This window comes from Nannospalax galili, unplaced genomic scaffold (genome assembly GCF_000622305.1).
Source record: "Nannospalax galili isolate Female #2095 unplaced genomic scaffold, S.galili_v1.0 scaffold41, whole genome shotgun sequence".
Lineage (NCBI taxonomy): Eukaryota > Metazoa > Chordata > Mammalia > Rodentia > Spalacidae > Nannospalax > Nannospalax galili.
In genome coordinates this window covers 2,023,326-2,037,496 of record NW_008344991.1, presented here as the reverse complement: position 1 = coordinate 2,037,496, position 14,171 = coordinate 2,023,326, and the positions used below count along the sequence as shown (strand labels likewise).

The window sequence follows — 14,171 nt, the reverse complement described above, 5'->3', positions numbered from 1 at the left end:
AAAAAGAAGCATCTTTGCTCTGGAAATTGTTATTGAATATGTTAATGCTGTAATGAAATGCTTCTAATCATGTGGTTATTAAATAATTTTTAAAAAAAGACATATTTGAAAAAATAAATAATCAAATAAGAAAAAAAAATATCTCTATTAAGGAATAACTGTTTGCATGGGAAATACAAGTCCAGTCAAAATAACCCCAGAGAGTAGTCATAATTTTGGAACCGATGTGGACTACTGTCTCTCCAAAGACCACCTGCTTCTGTTTTGCTGTGAGCAAGCTGTGGAAGTGGAAATGGGATCAACTGTTTAGTCTTGGTGGTCACAGACTGATGTGTCCCTCCACCTCCACATGGTGTGATAGTTCAGCTTGGCTCTGGGGTCACAGGGAGGCAAAATGGAAAGTACTGGAAGAAACAATCCAAAGGATAGACTCCATGGCTGTAGGAAGAAAAGAGAGGTGACAAGGTGGGTGAGCAGGCTTTCCCTTTTGTATTGCTCTTCTTGCTCACTTTTAAGGTTCAATTATTCTTTGAACAAACAGGTTATACTGGACTTCCCAAACAAGAGATCTTCTCCTCACATGGCTGGACACAGTCCTGTTCCTGTTGAGCTCCTGAAGAGATGAGGCAGGCTAGAAGTGCAGTGCTGGTCATGGCATGGGCCATCCTTCTCTTGGTAATGGGAATATATGTTCCTTTGCAGGTAGCTCACTTGCAGAAACTCGTTCTGACTCCTCTGTCAGCCTTGCTGTCCTTATTCCCAGGACCTCAGAAGCTCATTCAGAAACGCTATGACAAACTGCTGGACTATAACAGCTATCTACAGCGGTCAGCAGCAGATGAGTCAGACTTGGCCAAAAGGGAGTATGAGGCCCTCAATGCCCAGCTTGTGGAAGAGCTCCAGGCTTTCAACCAGGCTGCCCGGAAGATCCTGTTGAACTGTCTGTGCAGTTTCATTACCCTCCTCCGGGACCTGATGCTGGTGGCACAGCAGACTTATTCCACAGTCAAGCCGGTGAGCACAATATCAGTCCTTGGCCACCTCAGCCTCAAGCTCTGTATTTGTGTGCATGTATGTGGCCCTTGTCTATGTTTTCACTTAAGTATAAAGCTAATCATATGTTCTTCTGCATTTTGATCCCAAATTTGAATCACACCATTTTTTCACCATAAATAATAAGGTTTATTCTGGGAATATAATGCTGCATTTATAAATGAAAATCAGTTAACATGACTCAGAATAAAGGCAAAACACTGGATCATTTCAATAAATTCAGGCAAAGAATTTGACAAAATTAACACACATTAAATAAAACTTCTAACAAATTAGGGGAAGACTTCCCCAATATAATGAAGTATACCAGCATCACACTACAGCCAACAGGTTTCAGTAGCAATATTCAATACAATCCCAATCAAACTGGAGCAGAATTTTTTTAATTCATATGGAAATTTAAAGTTCTTAGTAGAACCAATGTTTTGTGGGTATTTTTTGCCTATTTTTTAATTAAAGTTTTTTTTAAATTAAGTTTTTAAACTTTTTTAAATTTAATAACCACATGATTAGAAGAAGCATTTCATTACAGCTTTAACATATTCAGTAACACATTCCAGAGCAAGGATACATTTCTTTCAAAGGTGGTTGTAAACTTTTAGGTTCACAGTTGAATTAATACAGCCGTTCAATATTGAACTCAGTATAAACTCTGTAAGACATAAAATTGAATGAATTTTTACCCTTTAAAGAGGATCTCCATTTCATTTTAAGATATGCTATTTCCTACATTTTTAATGCTACTCACACTTACATGTTTGCACATGTACCATCCTCTGAAGGCGTTACCCAAATTGCTGGTCACAGTCAGTTACACTCAGATCCTTAGTACCTGAGTATGGATATAAAGTCATCAGGTAAATTTCACTGGTAATGTTTATCACCTCTAATATTTAACGTGAAGTAAAATTTTTAAAAAAATTTTAATAACTACATGATTAGAAGCATTTCATTACAGCTTTAATATATTCAGTAACACACTCCAGAGCAAGAGTACATCTCTTTCACAAGTGGCTGTAAGTTTCTAGGTTCATAGTTGAATTAATACAGTCATACAACATTGAACTCAGTATAAACCCTATAAGACATAAAATTAAATGAGGTTTTAAACTTTAAAAAAGATCTCCATTTCATTTTAGAATATATTGTTCCTTGCAGAAAGACTCATTGTTTTTGCAACTAACACTGAGATGTTGGCACATGGATCTCTAATCTGTATGTATCTGGTTGGCTCTTCCCAAGCCCATGTGACCCCTGAGGAACAGATCCTCAAACGACCTTAAGAGTAAAAATAAATTGGTTTACCTGGGCCAAGTGTATGGCCTTAAACACCCAAAATGAAAGTATAACCAAAGATTAAAGGGGCCAATATAATTGACAAAATGGAAACAGAGTCCTGCAAGCTCCTGGGAACCTGCTCATATGATTTTATGGCAATGGTGTCAGCATACACAAGTCCCATTCAAACTCAGGCAGACAATAATCCATCATAGAACTGGGAAAATGAACAGCAGACCCCAATATTATCTAAAGGAATATTGACAACTTATTTCTGCTACATGAGGAACAGCTGAGCTTCCTAAAAGAAAGACCTCTAGATAGGCTGACTAGATTCACCAGATGGACAAGTAGTGGGGAATGGCTGTGGTGCCGACAACACAGCAGACAGTAGCAGGGATATCAGAGTATAAGGGCTCTAGTGGGGGAGGGAGGCTATGGGAGGGTGCCATCTGGGAAGTGGGTGTATAGTTGAATGAGATGGTTTGGGATGTTCTGTGTGATACACACACAAAAAAAAGATCAACAAATTTTTAAAAATGTATTATATTTGAGGAGAAAGCATGGAAATTTATATCATGTTAAGTAGTAGAGGTGATAAATGTTACCATTGAAATCTACCCAATGACTTTATAGACATGCATAGGTGCCAAGGATCCAAGTGCAACAGATTATGACTAGTAAGAATCACACAATTTAAAGGTGCATTTCCTGTTTTAAAACATTTGAAAATGCTTCGCTGGGCAGTTCACAGTAGAACAAGGGCAAAGAGAGTCTTTTTGAGAAACTACTAAAATAGCGAAGTGAAAAGCAGTCTGGAGAAAGTTATCTTCCATAAAATCTGCAGTTCATGGTTCTGTATATTTGCACCTCTCTGCTTGACATAACTATAGTCACATGCAGTAATGTAAGAAGGCATATAGAGATACTGTGTAACTTTCATACAGCTTTCCATGAGACCTTGCATAATTATGAGTTTCTGAAAGGTAGAATGGAATGACTATATTCATTCAATTATTAATATATTCAATTATATGTATGAATATATTCATAGAATGATATACTGTAGATTATAGAATAGATTCTGACTCTAGAAGACTTTTTCTGACACCTGCTCATTACCATATTACTTTGGGCAAGTTGATTTATCCTTGTCTGTCTCCACTTTCTCATAAGAATAAAATGAGAACAGTATATCTTTTGCAGTAAAAGAATAACAGTTTACCCCTTAAATCACTTTAAGTGCACATTTCAGTAGCCTTAAGTGTTCATATATTGTACAACACATTGCCAGAACTCTGTTCTCTTGCAAAACTGAAACTATGCCCATTAAACAAGTGTCCTATTGCTCTTTCCCCCAGCGCCTTCAACCACACCTCTATTTCTATTTCTCTGAATTTAACTACCCTAAATACTTCATATAAGTGAAGTCATAGTGTTTTTCATTGTGACTGACATATTTTGCTTAGCATTATACCATTAAGCAGAAGACCTGGGTTCAAATCCCAGCACCCACATGGCAGCTAACAACTGTCCATAGCTCCAGTTCCAGGGCATCCGACGGCCTCTTCTGTCTTCTGTGGGCATTGCATGACACAGGTTCATTTACCTATATGCAGGCAATGTACACATACACATAAAATAAAAATAATAAATAAAATATTTTTAAAGTTTCACCCCTGTAGCATATGACAAGATTTTCCTTTAAGTGTGAATAGTATTCCAATATTCCATTGTATATGTAGAACATACTTTGTTTACCATCTTTTTAAAAAAAAACTATTGAGCTTTTCTACATTTCATACAACAGTTCTTAATCAAATTTAGATCCCATTCCACAACCATGCCCCTCCAGCCCCCCACCAGACCTTATATATTCCACCACATGGTAGGTCCTACCCACTCAAGCATTCGTACCCAGATATCATTTGGTGCAAATTCATTCACTGGAGTCTAGTCAACCTATCTAGAGATCCTAGGTAAGGCCTACTCTCCCTTGCCCAGTAGTAATCAATCTCCAATATTCCTAGGCGAGGGCTGGCCTGCTATCCATTTTCTTCACTCTGCTCTGGACCTTTGTCTGATTGAGTTGGCATGGGTCCAGTGCTCGATGCCATCACTGCCAAAAATTCATGTGTGCAAGCTTCCAGTGGCCTGGAAGCCTCTGCTTCCCTATGTTCATGAACTAGCCCTGGCTCTTACAATCTTTCCATACCCTCTTCCATAATGGTCCCTGGGTGGTGGGTGGGTAAGATTTACTATACAAGTCCTATCCAGGGACACACACTCTGCAGTCTTATTTTTTTAAAACTTGGTCTGTTGTGGCCTTCTGTGTGTATTGCATTCTGTCATATGGAAGGTCTACCGGTCAGAGTTCAGGGATGCACTAATTTTCTCTTTACCCCCGTTCTGCTTTGTTCCATGAGCCTTAGGTGTAGAGGTTCAACTGTAGATATGTCACCTAGGACTGGGCATCTCTCAGATATATGTTCTTTGTGTGACCAGCTGTGGGATTCTTCAGTAGCCTCCATGTGATGCAAAAGGAAGCTTCTTTGATAAGTAGTATATGGTATGCTTGTCTGAAAATATAAAGATTCATATTTAGCATGTGGTAAGAAATTTCATTTGTTTAGAGATATGACAGAGATAAGGTGTTCTTAAGGATCTATGACCTCTCCAGCCATGTGTATTTGGCTGTGTTCACAGTGCTACCCATGACCTCACTCCCATTGAGAGGGCTTTAAATCCAATTAGATAGCTATTGATTACTCCCTAGATAACAGTGCCCCTACTGCACCGAAAGAGGTAATTTGCTGTGTCAATCCTTATGGTTATTAGGCTTTAGGGCTGCATTGGACCATTGATTGATTTTCTCCCTTAGCAGCTTGCACAGTATCCTCTAGAACTATGAGAGGCAAACTTAAGGTAGAGGGCTTTCAGGTTAGTTCCTGTTCCATTGCTCCAAGTCATGTGTTTGAAGTATATCTTGTCTTCAGCAGTAGGGTTTATCTTCCAGTTCTGGAAGACAACCAAGAGCTCTGACAATAGCCCGTGTTACTTGGGGAGTCTCTTGGACTACTCTGACCAACCACTAAAGAGAAGTCTCTCCTGTCTGGCACTGTGCTCCTTGCCATACAGCCCCCAGATATACATATGCACATTCAGATACTGTACGTGCATTTCTCAGGGGTTTTGAGGCAACACATTTCCCTCTGGCTTCCCTAGACCCTCAAAAGCCATTCATCTCTACTCTCTCTCTCTCTCACCCCCATCTGACCTCCCTCCCCCTCCCCAGTCAAAGTCCCCATTATCCCCACCCTCTCCCCAACAACACCACGTCCCACCATCACCCCTCTCCTGAGTTCCCTTCTCCTCCACGGTGGCCCCCTGCATGCCCCTCCCAGTCAAATACTACACCCACCCCGCGACATCTGTTCCCTACTATCCTCCTCTTTCAGGTTCTTTTCCTTTACCTCTGTGTTTCCTTTCCATTTTCCTGGCTCATGGTGTAACACCAGGATATATACTCACATATAAGGGATTGGTACTATGATCTGCAAATGAGGGAGAACATATGTTGCTTGCTTTTCTGCATTTGTGATACTTCGCCTAGTATAGCAGTCTCTAGGTCCATCCATTTACCTGAAAATTTCATAATTTCATTTTTTCTTACTGCTGAATAGAACTCCACTGTGTAAATATACCAAATTTTCATTATTCATTCATCAGTTGAGGGACATTTAGATTGTTTCCACTTCTTAGCTATTGTGAGGAGAGCAGCAACAAACATGGATGTACAGGTATCTCTATAGTAGGATGGAGTCCTCTGGGTATATGCCAAGGAGTGGTATAAGCAGATCATATGGTAGATTTATTTTTAGTTTTTTGAGAGATCTCCACAGTTTTCCATAGAGGTTGCATCAGTTTGCATTTCCTCTAGCAGTGAATGAACGTTTCTCTTTCTCCACATCCTCACCAGCATTTGGTGTTTTTATTTTATTTTATTCTTTTGTTTTGTTTTTCTCTTGATCTTTGTCAAGATCCAGTTTGACCAGGGTAAGATGGAATCTTTTTTGAAAAATATTTTTTTATTGGATTTTTATGTATTTCATAGAGAACGTCTTAATCATCTTTATATGGCCTTCCCCATCAACCCCCTCCCATACTGCCCCCCCCAGTGGAATTCATACAGTCTCTTTGTTCATCGTGTTAAGGCTTATCATGTCAAGTTAGTGTCCCTAGATGTCTCTCAGGGCAAGTTCATCCACTGGGTTCTAGTCAGCCTATCAAAAGTCTTTCCCCTTAAGAAAATCAGCTCTTTTCACCTAGCAGTAATCAGCTGCCAACAATTCTTCAATTAAGATTGGGGCCTACTGCCCATTTCTACAGCTCTGTGCTGGGTTTTTGTCTGCTTGAGTTTGCATGGGTCTTGTGTATGCTGACATCATTGCTGTAGATTTGTATGAGAAGGGTCCCGGGAGCCTGTAGTACTCTATTTCTGGATGTTCATGCCTCCTCCTTGGCTATTACAGTTTTTCTGCCCCCTCTTCTGCAATGATCCCTGAGCCCTGGGTGGCTGGATTTTAATATAGGAGACCTGTCCAAGGATCCGCACCCTATAAATTCAAGGCTTCATATTTTGCATTTAGTAAGAAATTACATTTGTCTAGGGATGTGACAGCCTGGGGGTTTTCTCTAAGATCCATAACTTCTCCAGCTATGTGTATTTAGCTAGGTTTACAGTACCACACCTGAGTTTCCTCCAATTGAGTTAGCTTTAAGTTCAATTATGTAGCTGTTGATTACCCCCAAGATAAAAGTGCCACTACTGCACCAATGTCATTTTCTGTGTTGGTCATTGATGTGATTTTATGGCCTTGAAGCTAGAGTTGAGCCATCTATTGATGTTCTCCCTTGGCAGTTTTCATAGTGCTCTCCAAAGCTGAGAGCTAGCCTTCAGGGGAGTTAGCTTCCAGGTCATTTCCAACTCCATTGTTCCAAATCCTGTGCCTGTGTAATTTGGGGAGTCTCTTGGACTACTCTGGCCAACAACTCAGAGGAAGGTTTCTCCTGTCTGGCACTGTTTCTTGTTATGTAGCCTTCAGCTATGCATATGGACTCATGTAGAAATATTGTATGTATAATGTTTCCTTAGGTTTGGGGATTAAAAATGGTTCCCTATGGTTTTTTACACTAGCTATGCATTATCTCACCTCTCTCTCTCCCTGTCTAACCCTCCCTCCCCACCTTCCCCAATTAAAGAGTCCCCATTTTCCTCATTTCACCCTTGATAATTCCTGTGTGCTATGATGGTCCCACCTCTGAGTGCCTTCTTCCTCTTTATTCCCATAGTTCTTTGTATAGCCCTCCTTCTCCCCCTCCCACTTAACCCCCCCCCCTTTTACATGTTTCTCCCTTAGTAAGCCTGTCTTCTACTATTCTTCTCTCTCGGGTTCCTTCTTTCCTTTTACCTCCCTACTTCTCTTCCATGTTCCTGGTTCCTGTGGTTACATCAGGATAGGTACTCACATATAAGGCTTTGGTGCCAGGATCCACAAATGAGGGAGAAAATATATCATTTGTTTTTCTGAGTCTGTGTTACTTCACTTAGTATAACAGTTTCCAGTTCCATCCATTTACCTGAAATTTTCATTATTTCATCTGTTTTTACCATTGTGTAGGACTCCATTGTGTAAATGTACCACATTTTCATTAACCACTCATCAGTTGAGGGACACTTAGCTTGCTTCCATCTCTTAGCTATTGTGAAAAGAGCAGCAACAAACCTGGTTGTACAAGTGTTTCTACAATAGGATGAGGCCTTTGGGTATATGCTAAGGAGTGGTATAACCAGGTCATACGGTAGGCTCAGTTTTAGTTCTTTAAGAGTTCTCCACACTGCTTTCCATAGGGGTTGCACAAGTTTGCAATCCCACCAGCAGTGAATGAGCATTCCTCTTTCTCCACACCCATGCTGTCATTTGGTATCATTTATTCTCTTGATTTTAACCATTCTGAATGGGGTAAGATGAAATCTTAAAGTGGTTTTAATTTGCATTTTCCTGATTACTAACAATGTTGAACACTGTTTAAGATGTGTGTTAGCCATTTGTATTTTTTTCTTTTGAGAACTCTCTGTTTAGATCTTCAGCCCATCATTTAATTGGGTCATTTGTTTTCTTCTTTGATTTTTGAGTTCTTTATATACTCTGGATGTTAAACCTCTCAGATGTGTTGCTGGTGAAATTTTTTTTTCACACTCTATGGGTTTTCTTTTCACTTTCTTGACTGTTTCTTTTGCTGTAAAGAAACTTTTTAGTTTAATGAAGTCCTATTTGTTGATTTTTTTTTACCTTAATCCCTAAGCAACTGATGTCTGATTTAGAAAGTCCTTTCTTACACCTCTTTTAGGTCGCTATCAATGTTTTCTACTAATAGTTTCAGAGTTTTGAGTTTCACATTGAGATCTTTGATCCATCTGTAGTTGACTTTTGTACAAGATGAATGATAAGGGTCAAGTTTCATTCTTCTACGGGTGAAGATCCAGTTTTATCAGCACCATTTGTTGAAGATGCTGTCTTTTCTCCATTGTGTGTTCTTGGCACCTTTGTCAAATATCAGGTGGCTGAAATTGCATGTACTCAGCTTTGGGTCTTCAATGATGTTCCATTAATTTATGTGTCTAGTTTTGTGCCAGTACCATGCTGTTTTTATGACTATAACACTGTAGGATAGTTTGAAATCTGGTATAGTAATCCCCCAAGCGTTGCTCTTTGTGCTCAGGGTTGCTTTGGCTATCCAGGGTCTTTTGAACTTCCATATGAATGAATTTTAGGATTTTTTTTTCTAATTCTGTGAAGTTTGTCATGGGGATCATTATTGAGATTGCATTGAATCTATATACTGTTTTTAGTAAGATGTTCATTTTCACAATATTCTTCCAATCCATGTGCACGGGAGGTCCTTCCATCTTCTGGTGTCTTCCCCAATCTCTTTAAAGATTTAAGATTTTCATTGTAGAAATCTTTGATGCCTTTGGCCTGGTTTATCCTGAGATTTTTTTTTTTTGAGGTGATTGTGAATGGGAGGGTTTTCCTGTTCTCTTTCTCTGCTTGCTTATTATTGGTATATAGAAAGGCTACTGATTTTTTGTAGACTAATTTTTACAACTTTCCACTTTACTGAAAGTGTTAATCAGTTCTAGGAGGTTTTTTTTTTTTGGTGGAATTTTTTGGGATCTCTTAGGTATGGTATCATATCATCTGCAAAAGGGATAATTTGAGCTCTTCTTTTCCAATTAATGCTCCTTTAATTTCCTTCTCTTGTATTATTGCTCTAGCAAGAGTTTCAAGCACTATATTGAAAAGGAGTGGAGATAGTGAGCAGCCTTGTCTAATTCCTGATTGTAATGCGAATGCTTCCAGTTTTTCTCCATGTAGAATGATGTTGGCTGTGGGTTTGTTATATATGGCTTTAATTATGTTGAGGTATGTTCCCTCTAGTCCAATTCCCTCTAGGACTTTTATCATGTATACATGCTGAAAGGCCCTTTCTGCACCTATTGAGATGACCATGTGATTTTTATCTTCAAGACCATTTATACTATTTATGACATTTATTGACTTACATTTATTGAACTATCCCTGCTTCTCTGGAATAAAGCCAACTTTATCATAGTGGAAGATTCTTTTGATGTGTGTCTGTATGTGGTTTGCAAGTATTTTGTTAAGGATTTTTGCATCTATGTTCCTTAAGGATATGCTCTATGGTTTTCTTTTTTGGCTGTGTCTTTACCTGGTTTTGGTATTTGTGTCTTTACCTTAGTTTTGGTATAGAAGGAATTCGGTAGTTCTCCAACTGTCTCTATCTTTTTGAATAATTTAAGTAGTATTGGTTGAAGATCTTTAAATGTCTTGTAGAATTCTGCTGTAAATCCATCTGGGACTGAGCTTTTTTTAGTTGGAGATTTTGTATTACTGTTTCAATTTCCTTATATGTTTTGGGTCTGTTTTAACTGTTGATCTCTTCATGGTTTAGCTTTGGTGGTTCCCATGATTTTAGCTATCCATCCATTTTTTACAGGTATTCAAATTTAATAGAGTATAGGTTTCTAAAGTATTCCCTTATAATGTTCTGGATCTTTTTTGGTGTTTGTTGTGATGTTCCCCCTTTCAACTCTGATTTTGTTGATTTGGATTTGTTCTTTCTTTTTTTGGTTAACTAGGCTGAGCTCTATCTTGTTTCACTTTTCAATGAAACTCTTAGATTCATTGATTCTTTCTACTGTTTTGTTTCTATTTCATTAATTTCTGCTCTGATTTTTGTTATTTCTTCTCTTTTGTTGGGTTTGGGTTTCATCTGTTATTGTCTTTCCAGAGTCTTGAGTTGCAATGTTAGGTCATTTATTTGTGCTCTTTCTGATTTTTTAATGTAAGCACTTTATATTGGTTACTTTTTTGTGCTGTGATAGAAACACTGACCAAAGCAACTTATAGAAGGAAGAGTTTATTTGAACTTATGGTTCCAAAGGGGCAAGACTCCATCATGGCAGGGAGGCATGGCAGCAGAAGTGGCTGGAGGAGGAGTGGAAGCTAAGCATCACATCTTTAAACAGGCACAGGAAGCAAATGAGCAACTCGAGATCCAGCAAAGCTTAAGAACCCTCTAAGCTCACCCTCAGTGACGTGCTTCCTCCAGCACAGCCACACCTTCTAATACCTCCCCAAACAGCACCACCATTTGAGGATAAAATGTCCAAATACTTGGAGCCTATGGGAGACATTCTCATTCAAACCATCACACATTTAGAGCTATAAATTTCTCTCTTAGAACTGCTTTTAAAGTGTCCCAGAGGGTTTTTTTTTTTTTTTTTTTTTTTTTTTTTGGTGTGTGTGTTGTATTATCATTTGTATTTATTCTAGGAAAACTTTTATTTCTTTCTTAATTTCTTCTTTGACCCATTCATCTTTCAGGAGTGTGTTGTTTAATCTCCATGAGTTCATGTAGTTACTAGGGCTTCTTTTAATGTTGATTTTAAGATTCACTGCATTGCAATCTTATAGAATGGATGGAATTATTTTTTTCTTTTTTTATTTGTTGAGGTTTGTTTGTGCTCCAGTATGTGATCAATTTTAGATAAATTTCCATGGGATGCTGAATAGAAAATGTATTCTTTGGTGCTTGGGTGGAATATTTGGTAGATATGTTAGGCCTATTTGGTGTATGGTATCATTTAATTCAGATCTTTATTTATTCTTTTTCTGGTGGACCTGTCTAATGGAGACAGTGGGATATTGAAATTCCCTACTATTACTGAGTTGGGGTTCATCTGTGTCTTAAAGTCCTATAGTACTGTTTTTATGAAATGCAGCAGAGTTTGGTGCATATATGTTCATGACTATAATATCGTCTTGGTCAATTGTTCCTTTTTTCAGAATGATGTGACACTCTTTATAACTTCTCATTAGTTTTACTTTGAAGTTTATTTTGTCCGATATTAGAATTGCAACCCCTGCTTGTTTCTTAGTGCCATTGACTTGGAATATTCTTTTCCATTCAACTTAAAGGTAGTGCTTGTCCTTGAATGTGAGATAGGTTTTGCGCAGACAACAAAAAGATGGATTTTGTTTCTTAATCCATTCACTTAGCCTGTGTCTTTTGCTCGAGAAATTCAGTCTATTCATATTTTAAGTTATTATTAAAAGATATGCATTGATTGCTGTCATTTTGATTTGTTTGCATTCTTGGTCTAACTTTGTGTTTCCACAATTATACCTTCATTTAGTTTATTTCTGTTGTCCCTTGGGTATAGTTATTCCTTTCTCCATTCTTTGTTTTGCTTCAAGTATTCTCTGAAGGGCTGGTTTTGTAGACATGTATTCTTTCAGCCTATTTGTGTCATGGAAGATTTTTCTTCACCCTTCAACTATAATACACATTTTTTTTCTTGGTAAAGTATTATGGGTTGGCATCTGTGGTCATTTAGAACTGGGGATACTTTGGTCCAGGCTCTTCTGGTGTTCATAGTTTGCACTGATAAGTCAGCTGTAATTCTGATGGGTTTTCCTTTATATGTGAGTTGCTTTTTTGCCGCTTTCAGTATTCTCTCTTTGTTCTGTACATTTAGTGTTTTTACTATGATATGCTGTGGGGACTCTCTTTTCTGGTTCTATTTGGTATTCTACATACTTCTTGTATTTGTATGAGGATGTCTTTCCTTAATTTTGGGAAATTTGTTTCTACAATCCTGTTTAAGATCTGGTCAATATCATTAACCTGAAATTCTTCTCCTTCCTCTGTGCCTATGATGCATAGATTTGGTCTTTTCACATTTCCTGCATATTCCATTGTTTTTTTATTTAATTTTTCATAATCTTTGCTTGAGCGGTTCTGGGAGGTGGAGACAGGAGTATACTAGAAACTTGCCCAGCCAGCCAATCTAGCCAAAAGGTGAGCTCTAGATTCAGTGAAAGATGCAGTCTCACAAAGTAAGATGGAGAACAATTGAAGAAGACACCCATTGACTTCTGGCCTCCTGAAATGTCCACCCCCCACACACAGGCACACACATGTGCACACCCCATGTACACTTATACATGCACTCATGTGAACACATACACACACACTACCATCACCACTAACACCGCCAGCACTGCCACCATCAGCACCACCATGCCACAATTTCAGAGGTGTCTTCCTCCAGAAATCTCTCCCAGAGATTTTTTTATTTGGTCCAATCTGAAGTTGTTGACTGTAGGAATGACTGTCCTGGGAATGCCTAACTTTTGTTCAACTTTGTAACCAAGTTAATCATGTGCTTTGAGATAATTTAACATTATGTATTCAATATGTTTTCCTACTGTATAATCAGTTTGGTTAAATTTAACTAGCCTTTAAGAAAACAATGTAAGCAGTCTAACAGGACTTTGGACTCACTATGTAATCAACTTTTACAAGCTAAGCTGAACACATAGCTTTAGTCTTAAGCTGTGTTCCCTATTTCTCCCTGGCAACCTTTCCTCACCCCTGACCCAGAATAATATGTTGAATGTGTGCTAGTATCATTGTTGAAAGTAGCAACACTGGAAGCAAGAAATACCCACAATAAATGTTGCAAGCAACATGTGGACAAAGGCCAATAACATCTGTTTGTGGTTTTATATGCTGTTCAGTGTCATAGAGGTCAGAAAAGTCAACTTCTTCCCTTGTAAAGCTCTGGTTAAAGGTTCTTTAAGACAAAGTTCCTTATTCTTTTCCCATCTCATGCTTGATGTACTGTTCAATAAATAGGACATCCCTTGTTCAAAGGATGAACAGTTCTGAGAGAAATCAGAATACTTTAGAATAGATTAGATTCATTCTTGATTAAATAAGTGCAGGAGTTAGTCTTTAGAGCAACACTGCCACAGGCCTGTTTATCTGACAAATAACTGCAATTCTGGGATGACAATTTATCCTTAGTCTGGAGAACCTCTTAACTTCTCTTATGTGTGGAATCTCATTTTTCTTTTTCACAAAACATTTAGTTTTTTTTTTTTTAAATTTTATGTGTATGAGTGTATTGCCTGCATGTGTGCAAGCACGCCCATGTCATACAATGCCCAAGGAAATCAGAAGATCACGTGAGATCCCCTGGGACTGAATCATATGGTATAATCTGTTTCTAGATTTTTGGAGAAAACAGACAAATTTCCAGAGTGGATGCATTACTTTACACTACTACCAATTAATTTACAATGAGTGTATAAGGGTTCCCTTTTCCTCACACCCAGGCCAACATTCATGCCATTTGTATTCCTGATGATGGTCATTCTGATTGAGGTGAGATAGAATTTTTAAAT

General features: G+C 38.3%; 1 protein-coding gene across 1 annotated transcript in view; it reads left to right on the top strand.

Moving 5' to 3' along the window:
• Arhgef38 (Rho guanine nucleotide exchange factor 38) overlaps positions 1-14,171 on the top strand; it is a 176,670-nt gene that overhangs the window by 147,125 nt on the left and 15,374 nt on the right. Inside the window, exon 10 of the mRNA XM_008841273.3 lies at positions 703-1,014. Within this exon, the coding sequence (XP_008839495.1) occupies positions 703-1,014 (312 nt within the window). The remainder of the gene's footprint in view (positions 1-702; positions 1,015-14,171) is intronic.